The following is a 22548-nucleotide window of genomic DNA, read 5'->3' as shown; positions in this document are numbered from 1 at the left end:
ACGTGGAGGGGGTCATTTAAGGTTTATACTCAATGTAGTTGACTCGCTAGGCTAAGCTGACATTTGTAATCGGAACCAAAAATCATTCTCACATTCTTCGATGGATTTCTTATGCCTTTCAGTGTAAGCCGCGGTATTCTATATATTGAGAATGTGTAATGAGTATTGCTTTACGATGAGAGCCATCAATTCTTGGACGCACACCTCGCAATACCTACAAATTATCCAACCACTTTAGCCTTTACCTGACAATTTTCACTTCGCAAGTTTCACAATGGGCGTCATTGCAGTTGCTGGAGGAACCGGTGCCATGGGACGCACGATCGTCGAGGGTCTTGTTCGTGATGGGACTCATCGCGTGGTCATCCTCGCAAGAAAGGTCAGAAATCGTTGATTACCTTTTCGGACGTGAATCTGCACACGCAGATATCCTGATCTCGACTATAGACCAATCCCGAGAAAGAGGCTGAAATCGGCGCCCGTATTGTTGCCGTCGACTACTCTGATTCTGATCAGATCAGTACTGTCCTAGAGGCGAATTCGATCGATACCGTCATCTCGACTCTTAACTCCTCCTTTGGCATCGAGTCCGAGCTCAACCTCATCAAGGCTGCGAACCAGTCAACCGCGACGAAGAGATACGTCGCAAATGTGTGGGGCATCACTTACACCCCAGAGTGAGCCTCACCTAGCCAAGCTTGTCTAACCGCAGATTGACATAGCTGACCTGTGAAAATCAGGGAGTCAAAGGTGTTCCCCGCTGCAGAGGGAAAGGTTCAAGCGATGCAAGCTCTCGAAGCTTCCTCGCTCGAGTGGACATGTTTCCTGACTGGCTTTCTCTCTGACTACTTCGTTATGCCTCGTGGCAAGTCGTACATGACACCCTTGGTCGTCCTGGTTGACATGGTTCACAACGTCGCTGCCATTCCAGGCTCTGGCTCAGTCCCTGTCGTACTGACGTACAGCTTCGACATTCCCAAGTTTGTGATCCGAGCTCTCGCTCTTGATCACTGGGAAAAAGAGATGTACATCATCGGGGACAAAATGACTCTAAATGAAGTCGTGGCTCTGGCAGAGGAAGTCAAGGGAACAAATTTAGCGTCACACACGACTCTATGGACAATCTTAAAGCTGGGAGGGTCACCGAGCTTCCGTCCCATGAGGCGTATTATCCTTATTTTCCCAAGGAACAAATGCAGGGCCTCTTGGCTTTCTTCGGCATCATGTGGGAATCGGGGAAATGCAATCTTGAACCTGCTTACACCCTCAATAAGAGATTTCCCGATATAGAGACGACCAGCGTTCGTACGTTGTTGGAATCTGCATGGAAGGGGATCGGAAAAGTCTAGGATGAGATCGTGGTATGTCAGGTACCCTCAATTGCAAGGCCCTGCTTTCTTCCTCTCTGAAGTAGTGATCCGATAATTGATCCACTGTGCTTACTCTCAAATCATCGAACCGTGCCCAAGCAAGTCTTGAGTGGCTAAAAATGACAAGGGCCTATGCAGATCCGAGGCGTTGGTGATGGCGGCCCAGCTTCAATTGGATTTTCGACCAATCAATTTTTCATCGTTGCCCGGCTGTGCAGTGCAGCAACCCGTTGGTTCTGCAATTCAAACACCATAACCCTGCTCCTAATTTTGAATCTCCATCAACAATGCATCACCCCTGTCTCTTGCCGAGGGAGCTCAGCCTGATTGCTTTTGCCATATTTACAGCTGCAGCCCGCGATCGCGGCGATGGTCTTCTATCACCTCCCAATTGTAAAACTCTACTTCAACAGACCTTCGATCGTCTGTCTCTCATTTTGGCAACCAAATGCCCTCTATTATAAATCGGCCAAGACTTTCCAGGCTTAGTCGCATGAGGCCAGAGCTCCCGACTGGTTGGCGCCGTGCAGCGATTGTCAACGTCTGCCTCATGTCAACCTGCTTCGTGGTACTTCTCAGCATATTGATCGCAGCAATATCAAAAACCGGAAATGTGGCACAAGTATGGAAGTTCTACACAGCAGACTGCAGAAGTAGGAGTTCCGGTGTTACGAACACCATGCTACATCTTCTCCTCAATATCCTCTCCACCATTATCCTCGCCTCGTCTAGCTTTTTTATGCAGGTCCTGAACTCTCCGTCTAGGAAGGAAGTGGACGAGACACACGCCACAGGTGATTGGCTCGACATTGGGATACCTTCGTGGCGGAATGCATTCAGACTTTCCCGCTTTAAGCTGTGGAGTTGGATTATCTTTTTTCTAAGCTCTGTTCCTATACATGTCTTTTTCAACAGTTCAATCTTCCAGGTCGACAGCCGAATGGGTGACTTCCACCTGACGATTGCTACCGACTCTTTTGTGAAGGGGGGGCCCTTTTTTCTACCTGGAGCGAGCCTGTACACCGACGACCTATTTTCGAACTACACCCGTCACGAATGGTCGAGTGATTTGCCTCCCTTTGGGGATCAGCGATCTTTCAAATTCGAAGCATACTCGACCGACCGCAATTCAACAGACGTAGTGAACGTCACAAAAGCGGCAAAACAGGGGTCCCAATGGCATAGGTTAAGCACAACCGAGTGCAGTGCCCTCTACGTAGGGTCCAGGTCGGACTGCAACGGGCTTCGGGAATATCGGAACGTTATTCTTATCTCTAAAGGGTCTGGGTGGCAAAGGTCCGATCTTTGGAACCTTTCTGACTCGGCAAACGCCCTTTGGGAACCCGTGGTGCCAAGCAACGAAATCAACAATCTGTGGCTCTCGACACCTTGCAGCATGAAAGGTATCATCGTGGAGAGCAACCCACTGTGCCAAAATACTTGCGCCGACTTAGTGGACACCCCGAGTTCTTCGGGACTCTGGCAAATTCCGACGTTTGACTGGTATGAGGCATCATCGACTCCGTACTTTCCGCCTATGGCGTGGAATTTTACGGATCCCCTAAGCTTGCCCAGAATCACTAGATGGAATTCGACATTGTACGCGGCGCCAGGCAATGAATCCGCACCAGTCTTTGGATATCGAGATTCCTCGTATAACCTGGAGATCGAATACTGTCTTGCAGAACCTAGGGACTTGAGCGGGGCTTGCGGCGTAGCCCTCTCAAAACCCCTCCTTCTCGCTGTCGTTGTTTCAGTCTTGATCAAGCTCATTGCCTGCATCGTAGCGATACAGTTCCTGGGTTCCGAAGAGCCCCTTGTAACCCCCGGTGATGCTATTGCATCTTTCATTTCGAAGGCTGACGTCAACATCGAACAGCCTGGCTTCTCGAATTTGAGTATATTCACAGAGGCCAAAAAGAGAAAGAAAGACAATGTTGCGTATGAGCGTGCGGGACCTACCCAATGGGTTAACGCTTCGAGGACTACAGGTGCTTGCATATCTTCTAAGGCTTGGATTAGTACATACGTCATCTTGGTCTTCGGTGTTGTCGTAGCGATCGCCTGCTGCGCCAAGCAACTTTCTAGCAGTATCCCACTGTGAGTTGGCCCTTGAATGGCAAATGAATATCGGGCTATGATATGGTCTGGTCTTGGCTGATATAGTTCTAGGAGATGGATAAAGACCAATCCTGCGGAATCGAAAAGCGTCCTCTCTGCCATAGATGGTGGTGTGGCATTCATCTCATCGGTACTCGTCGCCAACGTACCTCAACTATACCTTTCATTCTGGTATCTCGCTTATAACACACTCATCACACGGATGGAAATCGCCAGGGAATGGTCGCGATTCTCTACTGGGTATCGCCCGTTACGCGTATCGTCTCCGAGGTAATCGAACATCCGTCCTTCTGTGAAGCGGTTTGAAGACAAAGACTTACGGTTCGAAGGGGTCAACAAATCGATACATACAGGCTCCAGCTACCTTATAGACAGAGCATCCCTCTCATTACAGCGAGTATAGTACTTCACTGGCTGCTTTCCAACTCCTTGTTCGTCATCGTGTCTCAAGGCAGTAAGTCATTTTTCTCACGTTGTTAGGTGTAGTAGAGATACTCATGCACTACAGACTACTTTGAGATGAGCCTGAATAGGTCAGATGGAGGATACAAAGGAGATCCCATCAGCCTTCCCCCGAACACAGTCGTCGGTCTTGGAACAGCATCTTTGCCAGTATTGCTTCTCGCAGTCATCGGAGGCATCATGATGATCATACCCATCATCCTCTCGAGAAAACAGGTTGCTGGCTATATGCCTGTTGTTGGGTCAAACTCTATGGCGATGGCCGCTGCATGTCGTGTCTCACCCATAGCCAAGATTCCCACTAGGATTGACCATGATGATGAAGGCCAAGCAACCGAGCTGGAAGAATTGAGACCAGCATCAAGCATTGCGGTTTCGGAGGAAGGACCGAGTGCTCCCAGCCAGTCCACCGACATGTCTCTCTTTCTCCTGAGATGGGGCGAGGTGGAGATGCCGAAGAGCTGGTACGAAAGGGTCGAGTTGGATGGACAGGAGGCAGCAGAAATTGGGCATTTGAGTTTTGGTACAGTCCTAGACGAACCTAAGCCCCCAAAGGAAGGTCGGTTTTATGTCTAGTAGGTGGTTTTTCAAACATGAAAATTTGTGAAACGGATCGCGGACCTAGTCCGGTAGGTGTTCGACTAGAGATTCGGTAGCAACAATGTGCTCAAGTGTGATGCTCATTACGGCCGCGGAAAGTATTCACGCGGCCGAAGTCCGAACGTAGCTTGTGTTGTCGACCGTGCGACTTTCACCCCGCCGGAATGGGGAAGCGACACGATTGACCCAATGGCACACGCTTTCGGGGATTGCTATGTGGTAAATTTTGCACATCTAGCACAAAATCGCCGGAGGAGCCCTTGCCGATGCGAATGCACGCGACGTAGCATTCTCCCGGCCATTCTTCAGCAAGTTGAGACGGGATTGACACGGCTTTTGAGCAACCTAACCCCTCACTTCGTGACATGACCAAATACACCATAAATAGTCCCCGACATCAAAGATTTGGACAATTATCTCCGAGTCAAATACATTTGACTTAGGCTTTCTGGTAATGGGTTCCAGGATCCAGTACTCTGTGCCTCAAGAGGCATCGAGAGTCTTTTGCGAAGGGATTCTCAACAACCCCTTGGTCGGACCCCTGTCACCGGAGCTTTTGGCCTTGAGCAAGCGCATTCGATTCGAGGGTTCCGACCTACCGAGCGTCCCTGTCAATTGGCGGTTTGCAGAAAGCATTTCGGCACTGAACGCATACGAAGCTCTTCTACTGATGCAACTCCTGTCTAAGAAATATGGTTTGAGCAATGCAGAAGTCACGATCAACACGTGAGCATCCCGATCAATGATTGATTCACGATGGGCATGATCTTACGAGTATTTCCAGGGACCATGCCACGTTATTCTTCATGACGCCAATGGTCGCTTCCGTGGTCCGAGACGGAAGACGCATCCCATTCGATCCCATGTCTCCTGAGACTCAAAAGCTTTTCCCGAATGAGGACAAGCATCGTGCCGTAGACGGTTTGCACAGAACTCTGGCGACCAACATCTACAGGACACGCGATGCTCGCCATTATCATATCCACGGTGTGCTACGTCTTTCACGTGCGCTAGATTACAATCTTTTCTGACTTGACCAGGTAGTATGAATCCGGAGCCGACGCTAACAGCACTCGGCCTGCCAATGGAAGGGGATATCAACGATAATTATGATATCGTCGTCCGCAGGTTCCAGGATGTTGTATCCCGGCTGGACTCGTCTGATCTGGACGAGCTCATGAATGAGCAATATCGTCAAGCTGGCACCATTGCCTACACCGCAGATGGATACTCGGCGACTGAGCAGGGACAGCAATGCGCCAAAGTTGGACTCTACGAGCTTTCAAAGGATACAGAATCTGGTCAGCCGGCAAGTTGGTGGCCTGCGACAGTTCCTCAGAGTCCAGACTCGAAGTCTATCAGACCGCTCGCAGGCCTGAAAGTGGTCGACTTGACACGCGTCATTGCCGGCCCGGCTATCAGTCGCAGTCTTGCAGAGATGGGAGCTAGTGTGATGAGAGTGACCTCACCCAATATCACGGATCTCTCAGCCCTTCACCAGGATTTGAACTGGGGCAAATGGAACTGCCACCTAGACCTGCAGAAGCCTGGTGATAAGGACAAGTTACGAGAGCTGATACGCGACGCTGACGTTGTGGTGGATGGGTATAGGCCTGGTGTCATGGAGCGCCATGGTTTCGGTCGCCAAGCCATCTACGATCTTGTCAAGGACCGCCCCCGCGGCATCATTCATGTTCGAGAGAACTGCTACGGTTGGCACGGACCTTGGAATCACCGAAGTGGTTGGCAACAAATCAGCGATGCAGTAAGTGCGCGTTGCTCTTTGGTAATGATTACTCCTCTAACCGAACGTAGTGTTGTGGTGTATCTATGGGCTACGGTAGAGCCATGGGTCACGACGAAGCGGTGACTCCTGTGTTTCCAAACTCAGACTATTGGTAAGTTTCCTCCGCATGCGACTTGCATATTTCACTAAACCGTAAAATAGTACCGGCATATGTGGTAGCGCGGCTGTTCTTGATGCACTGGTCAGGCGGTCGGAACAAGGTGGCAGCTACGGCATTGACGTAAGCAATCCAGGCTGGAGGTCACTTGGCACATGCTGACGATATCTCGAACAGGTCGCACTCAACTACTATTCGCAGTGGCTTGTTCGCTCATGCGGCACGTATCCAGAGGATGTTTGGGCAGAGCTGTGGCAAAGACACGGCTCACCTGTGTTCCGTCACTACCACGCGATGAGCTACTTGCTCCCATCGGTGATGAAGCTTCTTCGAGAGCATGACGCGGCGACTCTTTTCAACCCTGCGTTCTTCGAAGATCGCCATGCTGAGTTCATCAAAACCACCTTTTCTCAAGTGAAACCAATCGCTCAATTTACGGCCGGTGATGTCCATTTGGGGTATCAGGTTGGGACACATGGTAATGGAGTTGATTGTCCGAGATGGCCGACAAGTCTTTCCGTGGAAGTGGTGACCAATAGCAACTAGAAACTGGGACCGTGAATATGAAGGTCTGTTTAATTTGACTAGGATACAAAGTATATTTGAATGTTATCTTAATTACCAAGCAAGAGTAAGTCGCGAAGAATGGTCGCGTCCAATGTAGAAGAGAATCAAAGCAGGTCAAGACCACCGCATCCAGCACCGTCGTAAAGGTCTCCAAGCCTAGCACCCGAGAATAGAGATTGGGGGTTGGGGGTTGTCAAATGAGAAGATGGACAGATATCGCAGCCCATCTAGAGGTGTCCGTTGACACACAACTTGCAGTTGTTGGACTGTGGGGAAAGTCAGCGGTTTGAATAACGGTCAGTTAAATGCCAAACTCACAGCAGACAAGATGCTGGCAACGACGGCGGCCGTGCACTTTGAGTCTTCCTTGACATCTACTCCAGAGTCAGTGTTTTGTGGCTTCCGAAGATAGGAAACATCGCTTACCAAGGCCGCGAGCAGCGATTGCCCACATGCAGGTAACACCACCTGGAGTAAGGGATCCAAGGCAGCCTAGGACTCAGGTCAGATGGGGCACTTGGGCTGATATTTTGGGTCCTTACTGAAGAAACGGCGCCAGCCGCAGTGCATGAAAGGCACATCGCTGCGCTTGTCGAGATCTCTGGTCTCGACATCCAGCTCGGTGTCTAGAACAATGACTCCTGTCAGTTGCGTCTCCAGTAGTGAGTTATTTGTCCAGAAGTATGCATACCCTTGAAATAGGCTTCGAGAGCAGTCTTCCAATCCTCGGGAAGATTATCCGGGATCTCAATGTTGTCGGCAGCCCTTAGAGCAAGGGAGCTTTCCTGGGAGGGCATGTCGGCTGGCACAGCCAGAGCCAAGGGAGCCATCACCAGGCAGGCAAGAACAGAGCTGAACTGCATCTTGGGTTATTATTTAAGAAGAAGTATGATTAGATGGATGCTGAAGAAGACTCGAATTATTGGAGTGTGCTTGCTTCTGATGACCAAAACTCGAGGTCTGGCGATGAGACTTCTACTACTTATACAGATCAATTGATTCTCTGAAGAATTTAATAGGACTAGTTCCGTTGATATCATGTTGTCTGTAGTTGACGACTTCTTCCAGTTGAAACCTTCGCCTTCCACTAACCTAGATGCATCTCGACTTCGCTTCTCTACCACGCGGTCTATGATCACATCGTCATTGGTTAAAACCATCAATCCAATCCCTAAATATGTCTCCATACCTAGTTCAAGCATCGTTCGTTCGGAAAAATAAAGGCTTGAGTTCAATTCATTTACTTTGACATTTCGAAGCCCCAGTTAGTTCGTGGCTAAAACGTGTCATTGAGTCAAGTCGTAGCTGTGCTGCCGAGCATCCGAGCTGGAATAGATTACTTGGGGTCCACGCACGAACTCAAATTCCGGTGAGGCTAGCAAAGATCCCATTCTTGTTGGATGATTGTCCACTCACACGCGGTGTGAAATCCACGAGGAGTTCGTTTCATTAAACCTTGTCAGAGTTGTCGGCTCGTCGGAGGCTGTCAACTGCAGTCTCGCAACACCATCGCGAACTTTTGTCACTAGTGAGATATGAGATCTCGTGGACCGCAAAAAAAACGTGAAAGATTCTGGGGCTCTCATAGGGTAGTTGCAAACGTACAGGAAACACGAGGTCTGGATTAGCGGCAACTTCTAACGTAATCGATCTTGCGACAATGAGGCCATCATCGACTGCAAAAGGCACGTCAGTCGAAATGTATATAATCGCAAACCAACAACGACTGTCGTAGATGTATCATCTCATCGGACAAACACATTCACTCCTTCAATCCCAGTCTTCAACTCCTCTCACTCCTTCGGAGCTTAATTCATTCACAATGGCGACCCTCAGCCGACCCGTCCTCTTCCTCCTCACTACGCTCTTCCTCTTCTACGGATTCAGCGCCGCCTTTCCCTCCTTCCCCGGCGCCCTCGAGCCGCGCTGCTGGAAAAAGGGCTGCGACCACTGCGAGCGCTGGACCGTCACCATCGACCACCCCGGCTCCTGCAACAGCGTCAACCGCGACAACCTCAAGGCCGCCATCGACAGCACCTTCGTCAACTACGCCGGCAACTGCAGAGGCGAAGAGGCCGCCTTCAACAACCAGGCTATCCCTGGCATTCAGGGCATCGGCTGCAGAGTTACTGTTCACTTCCCTCGTGGCAACAAGGGCGTCGACTGGGGTGGCTTGATCGGCTCCAACTTGGTTGGCACCGCCAGCTGGGCCATCTCTGGCACTTCGAACGATGGCAGTGTTCACTGTGGTGGCGCTTGCCAGTGGTGATGGCCTATTAGTTGCCTTCGCTTCGGCTGACTGCAAGCATAACGACATGCGGATATCGAATGGACGGGGATGGGGGCGGGTGATGTTTCTTGTCTGGTCTAGCTTCTCGGGTGCTTCAATTCTGTAGCGATGCTCTCATTGGTCATCGTTCAATTAGTTCTACCTATCATTATTGGTTCCGACCTGATATTTTATTTTCAGGTACGATCAATTCTCTTCGAAAATCTAGAAATCCATATAATATTCAATCGTCGAATAGTTTGGCAATTATAAGAGTAAATGAGTGATCAGTTTCCTACTGGTATGATAATCAATGACATGGGTCACAGACATTGCGATTTACTTGGAAAAGAGCACTGCCAACGTGTTCCTGCGACGATGTTCTGCAAGACTAAATAGAATTAACCCAGTGATAAAACAACCCATGTCAACTCGTTTGCAAGGTTGCAGGCAACCTATTCGCCAACATCAGCTGATTGGATAAGGAACCATATGCCACTCCTAAAATGGTAGCATCCAGCTCCACTGGCAACCTGGGCTGTTTCACAATTCACCACCTCGTCTCAGTATGCAGCACACGAAAATGCTTGCTCTTTATCATGATTTTATTTACTTCGCCCTAAGGGCTAGCCTCAGAAACCAAGGCCATAGTCATTACGCATTTTTATACAATGTCATCAAGTCATTCATCAGAGAGCCTCCCATCGCCATTCTTCCCTTACAACTTAGCCGCATCCTTGGGGTTCTTGATCTCAACAATCAGCTTGCCCGTGTTGATGCCCTTGTACAGGTCAACCAGGGCCTGCTCGGCCGCCTTGAGACCGCCCTTGATGATGGTCTCCTTGCGCTTGAGCTTGCCCTCCTCGAGCCATTGGGCGAGCTCCTTGCGGGCCTGGGGGTACTCCTTGATGAAGTCGAAGACGATGAAGCCCTGCATCTTGATGCGCATGGTGATGATGTTGGCGTAGTTCTGTTGCGTGTCAGACATTATAAACTAATCAAATATTGGGGATAAGAGGGCTTACCCTGGGGCCTTGAGGGGTGGCAGAGTTGTACTGGCTAATACCACCGCACATGACGAAGCGGGAGTGCTCCTTGGCGCGTGCGAGCGCCATGTCAAGAATCTCTCCACCGACGTTGTCAAAGTAGACATTGATAAAGTCGGGCGTCGCCTCCTTGAACTTCTGCTTGAACTCGGGGTCCTTGTAATTCAGCGCGGCGTCGAAGCCGAGCTCCTCAGTCAGCCAGCGGCACTTGTCGTCGGAGCCGGCGATGCCCACGACGCGCGCGCCCTTGAGCTTGGCGATCTGGCCGGCGACGCTGCCGGTGGCGCCCGCGGCGCCGGAGACGACGACGGTCTCGCCGGGCTGCGGGTCGCCGACGCGCAGCATGCCGAAGTAGGCCGTCAGGCCGGTCATGCCGATAGCGGAGAGGTAGTCGACCGGCTGGGAGACGGCGGGGAAGGCGGAGACGGGCTCGATGCGGCTGTCGTGCAGCACGGCGTACTCGGACCAGCCGCCGAAGACGGGGAGGACGTCGCCCTCCTTGGCCTTGGAGGACTTGGAGGCGACGACGCGGCCGACGGTGGCGCCGCGCATGGTCTCGCCGATCTGGACGGGGGGGAGGTAGGATCGCTTGTCTGCATGGCGGAGGTTAGCTTTCGTAATGCTGATGGGAGCGTTTTGGGGGTATGCGTACCATTGAGCCAGCCGCGCATGGCGGGGTCGAGGCTGAGGTACCAGTTCTCGATCAGGATCTCGCCATCCTTGAGGTCTTCGGCCTTGGGGACGGGCTTCTGCTCAGACTTGAAGGTCTGTCCGGGGACGATCTCGGCCTTGGGGCGCTCGGCCAGGACGATGGAAAGGTTTTGTTGAGACATGCTGGGAGGTTGTATGGGCTGTACTACAAGAGAGAAAGATTCAAAGAAATCTGCGTAGAATTTGGGGGGGTATCAAACAAATAGCAAAATTTAATCAACACAGAAGACTTTGAATTTCATAGAATTAAATTGCTCGTGCTAGAAACGGGAGGCCGATGGGGGTTAAAGTAGTTTCTTGAGTCGTTCGGTCTCCCACGTTCCTCGGGCGGTGTTACTTACCCCTCCAATACCATCTCACCGTGAACCGCCGCCCTTTTTTTCGCACTCCATTATTTTTTTTTTACCTTTGGTGCTCATGCTCATGTCATGACTTCATGCCCCGCGCCGGAGCAGTATGACGAAGAGGGACATTGGGCCGCACGAGCTCCGAGCCTCGACGAACGATCGAGGAATGTTCTCCGGCGCACGGAGCACGGACTAGTAAGGATGGGGCCTGGACGCGTCTTCAATGTCTCTGAGCTTCTGGCGGGCGAACTGCTGGCCGGTTCCCCCGGAGTCGCCGCGCAACCGCGGGGCCGCACCCTTGGCGGCGAATCGTGTGTATGGGGACGGAGATTTTCCCCGTCGGGATGTGCACCTCAGGAGGGGTCTTCTTCGGAGGGCCCATACAACTGTCAATCTGTGGATGAAGAAGAGGGCTGGGTATCCAGTCCGTACGGATGAATAACCTTGAGAGATTGCTACACCACCATAACAAAGAGGGGGGGCTGGAAGGCACAGCCGGAGCCTGGATTGCTCCGTGTCGATGTTTGACATGGTGGTTGCACACTTGATTGAGTCTCTGACAATCGTTAGGCACCGGCTTGCTGCGTCTTGGCCTCCGTATCCGTTGGTGGGGCTGAATAATCGGTACATGACGCCATGCCGAGGCATGAGGGGCGGGCGTCGCGCGACAGTGACACCTCAGCGAGCTGCGAGTAATCAGTCCTGTCAGACATGGCTGCCGACGTCCTTCCGGCCTGTCGCTGCTTCAGCTTCAACGTTCAAGGGACCCTCATGCGGGAACGGGGACGTCGGGACGGAGCAGCTGGGATGTCAGGTGGGGTGATGGTGGATGAGGCGGCGGGCCTTGCATGCCCGTTCTCGGGATTAGCAATGCGTTGTGTTGCTGTTTCACCAAGGGTAGAGAACCACAAAGACTATCTGTAACCGAACAAGGAAGCCTCCCGATGTTGTCGGTGTATATAGGTACTGTACTCTATTCACATAAAATGGGGAGAAGAAGGCACTAGAGATCCCCGTAGAGCAGCCAGTTGAGTGATTTGCAATAACGAATGCGAGTGCTGTTTGAGAGAAAGAGACGGAGCTGTTGACGTGTCCGATTGGACGCCCCCATTCCTTTGGGGCTCCGTGTCTCGAAGCCGAGGCACGTTGCTAGAATTTTTCCTTTTCTTGGTTCACCGACGGTCGACGCTCCCAATGCGGTCCGGTCGACGATGCAGTTCGGCCGATCGGCCGGCTCATGGGCTGTATCAGATTCAATCCCGGTCCCGCCAATCGTGCCTCGGTATGGGGGGATCTGTCAGCACTTTGTTAGCGTCGGTCATCCTAAGCATGGGTCGGTCGACGGGCGCCCACTTTGCCTCACCGAACATACCGAGGATCTTTCGGTCACTCCCGGTCAACTCGGTGTACCACAATGTCTTTCTGTCATGACCCTTCCACACTTCCCATGGCTTCGAACTCAAACTCAACACCCCATTGTTTAAAGATACGGCCAAGTGTCACCAGAACATCTCGTCCCACGTCTTGCCAAGCGGGCGACAGGTACCTTTCGTTCGCTAGATATTTCGTTCCTGTCATGTGCCTGAGCAGCTCGGCGTGGGGATTCTCTCCATGCAGATAGACCTTGCGCAGGCGAGGAAAGCCTTCTGCATCTCTCGCAAAGCGAAGCAAACTCTGAGCCAGATCTTGGCTTACCCCAGTGATACGGAGATCTTCAAGACAAGATGGCAGAACCTCGACCAGCCTCTCGCCTTCTGGGTCGTCATTCAGGATGTTGATGACCGTGCCGGCATTCCTGCCGCGATTGATGCTCCAGGGGCATGGCCCAAGAATGGCGTCTTGGCACAAGTGAAGAGTCTTGAGGTTGGCAAAGTGGCGAAGCGTTTTGATGACCGGGCTTTGGACCAGCAAATCCACCTTTTCTTCACGCATGAGTGGCCAGTCGTTTCTTGCTTGGCTGTGTCTCTCCCAATTAGAAAACGGTTTCAGCTCGAGATGCTTCAGGGTGTTTCTGTGTGGCCACAAGAGCAATACAGCTTGCCACGGTGTGAACTGCTCGGTGGAGGAATAATGGGTATTCTGTTGCTCGCTCATGATGCGGTCCTCGCGAGCGTTGCCTCGTGCAAAGATGAAGGTCTCAAGAATCTCTCCCTGAGTCAAAAGATATCTCAAGTCCGCAAAACTGAGCCGGCAATTGACGAGTCGCATGGTTCTGATTCTTCCGAGGTGCCGAGACTTGATCTCGACCCCGCCTGCACCATGTACGCAAAGCTCTTGCAGCCGTGGGCAGTGATCCATCAGAGCCGCCTGGATATGCGTGTCCCCCAGGACGTAGCTGCCAATATGATGGCCGGCTTTGAGCTTTGGGCGAAAAACAAAACTCAGCTTTTTGATGCCTGGTACCGGAAATTCCAAGCCATGTTGATACAAAACCTCTTTCTCCTTGCCATAGGCTTGATCCTGCGTCTGCCGATGGGAGCAGTCCACAGTGACTTCGAGGTGCTCGAGGGCAGGGTATCGAAGGATACGAAGAAGCCACTTGGGGTTTTTGGGGGCAGGAACTCCTGAGAGATCAAGCTCAACATGTCTAACATAACTGAGAGCACCAAAAGAATAGAATGGTGTGCTTCTTGAAAGAACATTATCCGTATTTCTGGTGTGTCCCTTGACTCCCTTCTTCGTCCCTGAGGATCTGTATCTTAGTAAAGTTTTATCAACACGCATATAGATACGACTAACCTTTCTTGCCGTCAACCATTGTCCAATCGGAAGCAAAGACATACTCGAACATATCCGTCAACTTTCCGCGCCATATTCTAGCACCGGGAGTCTTTTCACGGCCATAACGGTCATGGCTCAGATGAAGAGTATGCCATGCGTATGGGCCGACCAGGGAGCGAAGCCGGGAGCAAGTCTGAGACAGGTTGACGAGGACCCTCTGATATGTCCAGGCATCGTCGTCGTAGGCGGCCATGTTACTGTGCCTCCGACGGATGCGGTCAGCACCAAGATGGCCGATAACTTCGATTATGAGATCGTCGCAAAGATGGGTAAACCGCAACCCCCATATGCTAGGACGGTTAGGTTCTTTCAAGATTCTCCGAAACTCAAGTTCCCAAGTTTCTCCATAACGTTTTCTGGCCGCAGGGTGTGCCAATCCCCAACGGCAGACCTCAGGCTTTGGATTGGGCATCTTGAGTAAGCTACTAGGTGCCTGGCCAGGACGACGGGCGATATTCCAAGTCGACGTTGGGCGGCTGAATTGAGAAATTGTTGCTTTTTTCCTACTGAAATTGGAAAGTGCTTCATATTCTGACTTCATATCATATTTACAGTTTTTCTTTTAAGTCACCATGGTACCTAGATAGCCATGCACCTTGGTGATTTTTGGAATCTTTCTAGGCTTGCACGAAGACTTGATAGACCACAGACGCCCACGACAACTCTGGTAGACGAATGAGTGGAATTAATCTTCATTCTCTCAACATCCTAATCAATTTTCGGCTTTTAAGTATCAGTGTCTTCCAATGACTGCTACAGAGAGGAATATGCATATATACGGTATTGGGTGTATCAGATTCGGACTGTGCATGTATAAGATGGTATGCAGATAGGCCCCACGACCCACTTCATCCGAACGCACCTGCCTCCCGTCGCATTGACAACCTGGTAACCATCGTCAACAATCTTGGAGCTTCATTTTTTCGTGCCCGCCCATCGTCTTCCAAAAACGCCCGGGTCGAACGTGCTGAGACTCCGCGATTCAAACAGCCAGCAGGCATCTCTTCCGATCAGGCGACATATCAACATGGCAAACGAGTGTGGCTGTGCCCTGGATTGAGCCGCCGGCTGATTTTCTGAGGGATCATCCCCGCGACCGAGATTACCGTCGACTGTTCCTACGATCCGAAGAATCTCGCCGACCGCAATCTCGATAGAAAAGCTTACTCGAACTCTACGATAAAATACGGATCAGCTGTTTTGACGACGGCTGCATTCCTCTCCAGGTCCATCGTGCATTCCTGCGACCACCCAGCTCGAAGTGAGACATTGCGCCACGCCCAGCAACGACAACAAATCCGACGACCAGCCTCGGCTCGATACGATGAGATGACCGAGAGACCAGCATCTATATAGAGATACCCAACAGTTGGTCATCGCGCGAGTGCAACCTACGAGCGAGCCCTTCTACCGAACCGCAATCCCACTACATTCGCCGAGACATCCGGTCTCTCCGTCCAAATACCAATCGTAGTACTTCGACATCAACCACCACCACTGAACGAGACCCGAGACCCGATTATCAAGATGCCAATGACACCACAGCAGACCGCGCACCTTAACCGGCAGGCGCGACGCCGGGCTGAACGGGCAGCAGAGGAGATGTCCTTTGGCAAAGTCAGCTCAGAAGATTATCTCATGCGACTGCGATCGAGACGACGACCAGGGAGGCCATATGAAGTGGAAGATATACCTGCTGCAGTGGAGATCGAGGACGATGACGACGAGCCCGCTGTCCCGTCTTGCGACTTCAAATACTCGTCGAATGCCAGATGGAGTTTTCCCCAGCATCGCGAAGCGCCTCCGAGGATGGGCGCCGCAGCTCATGTTCCACGAACGCTGGCGGCAGTCAGGGCAAGAGATGTCTCTAGCCCCAGCCCCATAGCCAGATCCTCGACAAGATTCAGTGCCCCCTCGCGGGGATTATATAGCGAGCGCCCGAAGAGCCAACACGACTTGCTTTCCATATCCCAACATACCTCAGTCACTACATTGGGCTCTGGGACGCCCTCCAGTGCGTCACAATCTAGGTCAACGTTGAGTCTGATAAGTCCAAACAAATCAGTCCGTAGGGCAGCATCCGCTGCTGCCCTATCTACGAAGCCAGACGCCTTCGAAAACGATAGTTCGCAGCGTCGAGGTCATAGTCGCAGCCAATCAACCCAGACTGTCAACTTTTCCGACGGTCCTTTGCCACGGGGCACTTTGCAGAAGAGGAGCTCCCTACGTGTGCTCAAAGACAAAATTCGGCGGGTGGCGAGCGCCTTCGAACTACGTTCCGCACGAGATGATGAAGAGACGTCTGAGAAGCTGGACCTGAAGCACAACAAGTCCACCAGAAGCCTCTTGCGATATTCAGGCACGCGAATCCGTCGTCGTCGCCTAGACACAGTGAACGAGGAAACGTGACCTCTCGATGGAGCACATGCCGATAAGCCTGATTTATTTTGCATGAGCAAGGAGTTTTTGAACATTCATGTCTGTGCTGCTCTATTTGGCATCGGAAATGCGCATCTGGGAGCTCGATGTTTGCGCTGGAAACGTGAGACGATGCTTATTCCGGTTGATGAAGATGCCCGCTGAGGGCCGCGTTGCAAGATACCCTTTTGGTGCTCTATTGCATAGCTAATGACACTGCGTTTCCATACCTCCTTCGTCACCTTTGTCAAGCCTTCAAAGTAGCCTGGAATTGAGGGGAGAAGGGGTAGTCAATGTACCCTTTCGGCAGCTTCGGGGTGTAGAAATACGTCCGCTCATATTTCTCCAGGTTGATACCCTCCTTGATCCGGAAGACGAGGTCAGGATTCGAGATGAAGAATCGACCAAAGACGATGGCGACGTCGTAGTCCTTGTACGTCTCCTCGACAGCCTTTTTCGCCGTCTCCGCGTTCAATCCTCCGGCGAGCAATACGGGACTTGCGTTATTCCACAACTCTACGAGCCACTTGACAGTCCGCTGTCCACCAGTATCTGTATCATCGTTGCCGCTGATTCTCGCCTCAATCAGGTGCAGATATGCCAGTCCCAGCGGCTCCAGTTGCTCCGTCACGTACTTGAACGTTGGGTCCGGATCGTCCATGAGCATCCCCTGAAAGTCGCTGTATGGACTCAGTCTGACAGCCGTCCTGTCGGCCCCAACTGCTTCGATCACGGCCTTGGTCACCTCCAAGTGAAAGCGCGCTCGCTTCTCGATACTCCCGCCCCAGGCGTCGTTGCGCTTGTTGCATGTATCCTGGAGGAACTGGTCTGGAAGGTAACCATTCGCACCATGGATCTCCACGCCATCGAACCCAGCCTGGATAGCGTTTCGCGCAGCCTGCGCATAGTCTTGGATGATTTGTGTTATGTCATCCTCCGTCAACTCCACCGGCGTCGGACTGTCTTCATTGATGGGGACGGCACTCGATGACTCCAGGTTCAAGCCGAGCTGCTGGAGAACATCGACCCTACCGCCGCGACCGAGATGCCATAGCTGGCAGTAGATGAACGAGCCCTTCGCGTGAACGGCATCCGTGACCTCTTTCCAGCCGGCGATGTGGGCTTCGTTCCAGATGCCGGGTACGTTCCAGCGGCCGGCGGTGCGGTGGGATATCAGGGTTCCCTCCGAGATGAGCAGTGTGCCGGGCACGCAGGCTCTCTGCTCGTAGTACTCTGAGGGTATGTCAGTTGCGTGCTTGTGGATGAGGGCATTCGCGCTCACCCTTCATCATCGGTGTTGGAGTCCATTCATCATCCGCTCGGTACCGAGTTAACGGCGCCAACGCTAGCCGGTTCCCCAGTTCAATACCCCCGACTTTCAACGGCTTGAACAGTTTCGACATGATTGCGATTGTCGTCTGTTGGACTCAGATGAACTGACAACCAAACAAACAATTGATATTGAATAGCCGCGAGTGAGTGTGTTACCAAGCGATCATTCCATGTCGCCATCGGAGCACTCGTCGGCCAGCGCTACGCCGTAGGGCGCAGGATTCTGTCCCCCGCCACACCACTCGTGCCGATGGATGCCGTCGTCATTCATTCCCCCGCCTCCCTTCCATCACCACCCGTGTCTGCTTCTCAAGAGTTTATCTTAGCACTTACCAACTTTTCATCATGAAGACCAATTTTCGGGCTCCAGCAAGCCAACCTTACATATTCCTACACCCTTAAACCCGTGCAATACCCGGAACAGCCCCCAACGCCCATCGTCCAACTCCGCTGAAACTTCACGTCCACTCACTCACTCCACGGACGCGTATCGGCTCAAAAGATGCCGACAAAGAAACCCGGCCAGGCGATCGGCGAAGGGGGCTGGCGAATCCGCATCGGGCTTCATGCCGACATATCCTTTTAGTGGACCTCCTCGCTTCAGGCGCCGCTCTCTCACTGCCAGTTTCCCACCCTGCTGCAACGGGTTTTCCCCCATTGGCAGGTTTGACGCAATGGACTTTGTGTAAGCAATTGGGCGGCGGCGGTTTGCGGGAGTCGAGACCCGGCGATTCGGCACCGAAAATCTGGAGCACCGTGTTTGGGGATCCTTTTTCCGTCGGTTCTTGATGCTTGGCATTCCTTTCGTTTCTCTATTCACGGAATTTTGGGAGGTTCACGGCATGTCAAGATGAAGGACGACGCGCCCACGACGGGCGTCAAAGGCGCTCTGCCAGAGGGCAGGGGAGCCGGTTCGAGCAGCGACGAGGCTACCGCGCCGTCGCGGACGCCGCCGCCGGCCAAGGACGACAGCGATGCGGAGAGCGTCGGCGGGCAGAGGAACACCATGTCGCGGAAGCGCATGCTGCTGGCGTTCTCTGCGCTGTCGGTGTGCTTGTTTGTTTCTTTTATCGACCAAACCAGCGTCTCGACGGCAGTGCCGGCGATAGCGGGCGACCTCGACACCGGGACGGCGACGTCGTGGATCGGGACGTCGTTCCTCATCGCCTCTACTGCGTTTCAGCTCATCAACGGCCGGCTGTCGGACATCTTTGGGAGGAAGAACCTGCTTATGATTTGTTTGGTTTTCATGGCTGTGGGCGACATTCTTTGCGGATTTTCGAAAACGAAGGAGCAGCTGTTTGCGTTCAGGGCGATTGCGGGTATTGGTGGAGGTGGCATCAATAGTATTGTCATGATTATCGTGAGCGATATCACGACGCTGGAGAATCGGGGGAAGTACCAAGGTTAGTCCGGAAACCTCGCGATAAGAGGGGTGGGATGCTGATGACTGGCAGGTGTTCTCGGAGCCGTCTTGGCGCTCGCCAACGGAGTTGGCCCCTTTGTTGGCGGTGCCGTCGTTCAGGAGTCGACGTGGCGGTGGGTTTTCTGGATGGTTCCGATCATCAGTGCTCCAGCAGCTCTGACGATACTTTTCTGTCTGCCTCTGAAGCATCAACCCGGCAACTACGGCGAGAAGGTGAAGAAGATCGACTACGGCGGCATCGCGCTCAACATGGCTTCGGTCTTGCTGCTACTCATCCCGCTGTCCGGCGGCGGTGTGACTTATCCATGGTCATCACCCTTCGTCATCGCTTCTGTCACCGTCGGCGCTGTTCTGGGAGTCCTCTTCGTCCTGTTTGAGTGGAAACTCGCAAAGCTACCGATCATGCCTCTCCGGCTATTCAAGGACTCGAAGTGCAGCTTCCTGTACGGCCAAACATTCCTCATGGGCCAGGCGTACTTTGGGAACCTGTTCTACTTCCCAATCTATTTCCAGTCAATACTGAAGTACACCCCTCTCGTGGCCGGCGCCCTGATCCTACCGGTCATCATCTCGACCTCGATTCTTTCGATCCTCTCGGGTCAGTACATGCTCCGCATCGGTCGGTACATGCCCTGCATCCTGGTCGGTTTCTTCCTCTGGACAGTCGGCAACGGCTTGACAATCATGTTCGACCGCGACACGGGGCTGGGTAAGCTCATCGGCATTCTCATCATCGTCGGCTCAGGCATCGGCTTGACCCTGCAACCGACGCTGGTGGGAATGTACGCCAACTCACGAAGCGAGGACCGAGCCGTGACCACCGGCTTGCGGAACTTCATCCGCACCATAGGCGGCGCTTTCGGCCTTGTCATCTCGGGCGTCATCTTGTCGAATACGCTGAGGAGGGACTTGCGTGGTCGGGACTTTGTTTCGGATGCGATTATCGCGGAACTCACGTCGTCGACGTACACGCTAGACCAGAAGGGGTTCTCGGAAGACGAGAAGACGGTGATCTTGAAGGCATATATGAAGGGATTGCATTACATCTTCATATACTATGTGGTTTGCTCAGGCCTGAGCTTGGTGCTGACACTGGGTGTTGGGAACACGGGCTTGAAGGCGAAGAAGCCTGCGCCAGCGGCGGAGGCTTTGGAAGATCAAAACGAGCCGGCGATCGCTCAGGTGAACGAAAAGTCGGATGAGAAGAGAATCGGTGCATAACGGAGGTCTTTTTTTCCAGCTGCACAGAGATGTGCGGGCTGCATACAGCGCGAGGCATTGCATCAGCATCGTTCGAAGCACATAGCATTCAACTCCAGGAGAAACTAGACATGATCATAAAGCAGAGTTCTAATCAATACCACGCCACGCGCGCCATTGTCATATCTTTGAAGCTTGTTTGACAGTCAACTTTCTTGACGGAGCGGGCCGGTGATCACTCACTTTCGCCCCGGAAGTTAACTCAGTTGCTCCCATCTCCCGCAACCCACATCCCCGCCACCAAATCCGTCCATCGACATCCGCCCATGTCCAATATTCCTGGGCATTACATCAAGCTGCATGTCCAAAGCTCGCAGCTCGTTATCTTTTACATAAGCCAAAATAAACATTCATCGGCGCCCACGCCGAACCCCACCATCGGCCCTCCGCCTTATCAGCACTCCCTCCATGGGGCATAATCCCCCGAGCTCCAACGGTTCGTTTGAGCCGATGCAACTCCAACAGCTGCCCGACCCCTGCAATGATGCAACCCCCAAGACCCTCGACCGCGACGCGCATCGCGATAACGAGCTGCACGCTCCGTCACACCGATAACGAGAGCTGTGGCGGGGTACGATGTGGAGGGGCAATCGTGCCGGACGCGCATCACGGCTGATAGTGCGCGGTGCGACGGCGATAGGCACAGATGAGCACGCGGGTGAGACATGCCGATGGAAGTGACGTTGCCAGGTATTTGTACGCTGCAGAACGGATGCTCACAGACGTTAAGAATTGAGGTGGATGATTGTTTTCTCTTTTCCATTGACATCGCCACTTGGACCCTGTTTCAGGACATCTTCATTCATCTCACATCAAATCAGACAGCCTTAAGCTAAGAAACAACATGCCTGAAGCCTACCACGCGCATCCCGACTACGGGTTCGACCGCGACTTCAAGGGCTACGGCGAAAAGGGCCTGGCCTGTCCCTGGCCCAACGACGCCAAAATCGCCGTCTCGTTCGTGATCAACTATGAAGAGGTCCGTCCGCCCTCACTCATCCGTTCTACTCTGACACATGCTGACAACCTCTCAGGGAGGCGAGAGATCCGTCCTTCTGGGCGACGGCGTCTCCGAGACCAACCTGCGCGAGAACCCCATGGGCGGGCCCCGCGTCAACGAGCGCAACTACAACGTCGAGTCCGAGTACGAGTACGGCTCGCGCGCGGGCTTCTGGCGCCTCTTCCGGCTCTTCAACTCGCGCAAGATGAAATTCACGCTCTACGCCGTCGCGCAGGCCGTCGAGGAGCAGCCCGAGGTCGCGAAGCGCTGCGTCGAGGAGGGCCACGACGTCGCCTCGCACGCGTACCGCTGGGTCGACTACCACGACTTTCCCATCGAGAAGGAGAAGGAGTACATCCGCAAGGGCATCACCTCGCTGAAGAGCCTGACCGGGTACGCGCCGAAGGGGTGGTACTATGGGCGGCCGTCGCCACACTCGCGGACGTTGATTGCGCAGGTGTATGAGGAGATGGGCGAGGAGCTGGTGTGGGCGAGTGATACGTATGCGGACGATGTGCCGTACTGGACGGACTTGCCCCTGGAGCGGGAGAAGGAGGATCCGAAGGGGTGCTTGATGGTGCCGTACAGCTACGACTGCAACGACTTCAAGTTCCACATTACCGGGTCGGGATTCCGCGACCCGAACGGCTTCTACACGCACTTGAAGAACGCGTTCGATGTGCTGTATGAGGAGGGCCAGGAGGGTCAGCCGAAGATGATGACGATTGGGCTGCATTGCCGCATCATTGGAAGGCCTGGTCGATTTGCGGCGTTGCGCGACTTTGTGGATTATATTGCCCAGAAGGAGGGCGTCTGGGTTGCGACGAGGACGGAGATTGCGGAGGCTTTCAAGGCGAAGTATCCTTACAAGAAGGGACAATTGGCGTAGACGGCTTCCAAGGAGTTGTATTGAATGTAAAGACAGAGAGCGCTC

General features: G+C 53.0%; 8 protein-coding genes across 8 annotated transcripts; 4 read left to right on the top strand and 4 right to left on the bottom strand.

The window, feature by feature from the left end:
* Positions 1-274: 274 nt before the first annotated feature.
* BOA1-5 (Oxidoreductase BOA1) lies at positions 275-7003 on the top strand (the record flags this gene model as incomplete). Its single annotated transcript, XM_036639292.1, has 12 exons — positions 275-379; positions 448-677; positions 741-1025; positions 2286-3470; positions 3863-3945; positions 4000-4512; positions 4997-5279; positions 5338-5540; positions 5594-6318; positions 6369-6451; positions 6502-6580; positions 6635-7003. 12 exons carry the CDS (start codon positions 275-277, stop codon positions 7001-7003), a joined length of 4143 nt encoding a protein of 1380 aa, XP_036496207.1.
* Positions 7004-7251: 248 nt separating this feature from the next.
* On the bottom strand, positions 7252-7887 carry CGCS363_v007442 (uncharacterized protein; the record flags this gene model as incomplete). The annotated part of the gene is made up of 5 exons (XM_036639291.1): positions 7252-7290; positions 7343-7398; positions 7451-7516; positions 7567-7650; positions 7716-7887. The coding sequence occupies 5 exons, from the start codon at positions 7885-7887 to the stop codon at positions 7252-7254; spliced, it is 417 nt and encodes a 138-aa protein (XP_036496208.1).
* Positions 7888-8846: 959 nt separating this feature from the next.
* Positions 8847-9293, top strand: CGCS363_v007441 (uncharacterized protein; the record flags this gene model as incomplete). Its single annotated transcript, XM_036639290.1, has 1 exon — positions 8847-9293. The coding sequence occupies one exon, from the start codon at positions 8847-8849 to the stop codon at positions 9291-9293; it is 447 nt and encodes a 148-aa protein (XP_036496209.1).
* A 718-nt stretch (positions 9294-10011) lies between these two features.
* Positions 10012-11172, bottom strand: yfmJ (putative NADP-dependent oxidoreductase YfmJ; the record flags this gene model as incomplete). The annotated part of the gene is made up of 3 exons (XM_036639289.1): positions 10012-10263; positions 10319-10932; positions 10992-11172. 3 exons carry the CDS (start codon positions 11170-11172, stop codon positions 10012-10014), a joined length of 1047 nt encoding a protein of 348 aa, XP_036496210.1.
* A 1650-nt stretch (positions 11173-12822) lies between these two features.
* On the bottom strand, positions 12823-14371 carry CGCS363_v007439 (uncharacterized protein; the record flags this gene model as incomplete). Its single annotated transcript, XM_036639288.1, has 2 exons — positions 12823-14081; positions 14137-14371. 2 exons carry the CDS (start codon positions 14369-14371, stop codon positions 12823-12825), a joined length of 1494 nt encoding a protein of 497 aa, XP_036495320.1.
* A 2472-nt stretch (positions 14372-16843) lies between these two features.
* On the bottom strand, positions 16844-17999 carry fgaOx3-1 (Chanoclavine-I aldehyde reductase fgaOx3; the record flags this gene model as incomplete). The annotated part of the gene is made up of 2 exons (XM_036639287.1): positions 16844-17829; positions 17879-17999. 2 exons carry the CDS (start codon positions 17997-17999, stop codon positions 16844-16846), a joined length of 1107 nt encoding a protein of 368 aa, XP_036495319.1.
* Positions 18000-18778: 779 nt separating this feature from the next.
* On the top strand, positions 18779-20575 carry dotC-7 (Efflux pump dotC; the record flags this gene model as incomplete). The annotated part of the gene is made up of 2 exons (XM_036639286.1): positions 18779-19334; positions 19386-20575. The coding sequence occupies 2 exons, from the start codon at positions 18779-18781 to the stop codon at positions 20573-20575; spliced, it is 1746 nt and encodes a 581-aa protein (XP_036495312.1).
* An 883-nt stretch (positions 20576-21458) lies between these two features.
* On the top strand, positions 21459-22503 carry cda1-1 (Chitin deacetylase 1; the record flags this gene model as incomplete). The annotated part of the gene is made up of 2 exons (XM_036639285.1): positions 21459-21593; positions 21649-22503. 2 exons carry the CDS (start codon positions 21459-21461, stop codon positions 22501-22503), a joined length of 990 nt encoding a protein of 329 aa, XP_036495311.1.
* Between the last annotated feature and the right edge of the window lie 45 nt (positions 22504-22548).

Source organism: Colletotrichum siamense (assembly GCF_013390195.1).
Source record: "Colletotrichum siamense strain Cg363 chromosome Unknown KSG_Cg363_contig04, whole genome shotgun sequence".
In the NCBI taxonomy this organism is placed as follows: Eukaryota; Fungi; Ascomycota; class Sordariomycetes; order Glomerellales; family Glomerellaceae; genus Colletotrichum; species Colletotrichum siamense.
Note: the sequence above shows the minus strand (reverse complement) of the source record. Positions and strands in the feature narration are given on the sequence as shown.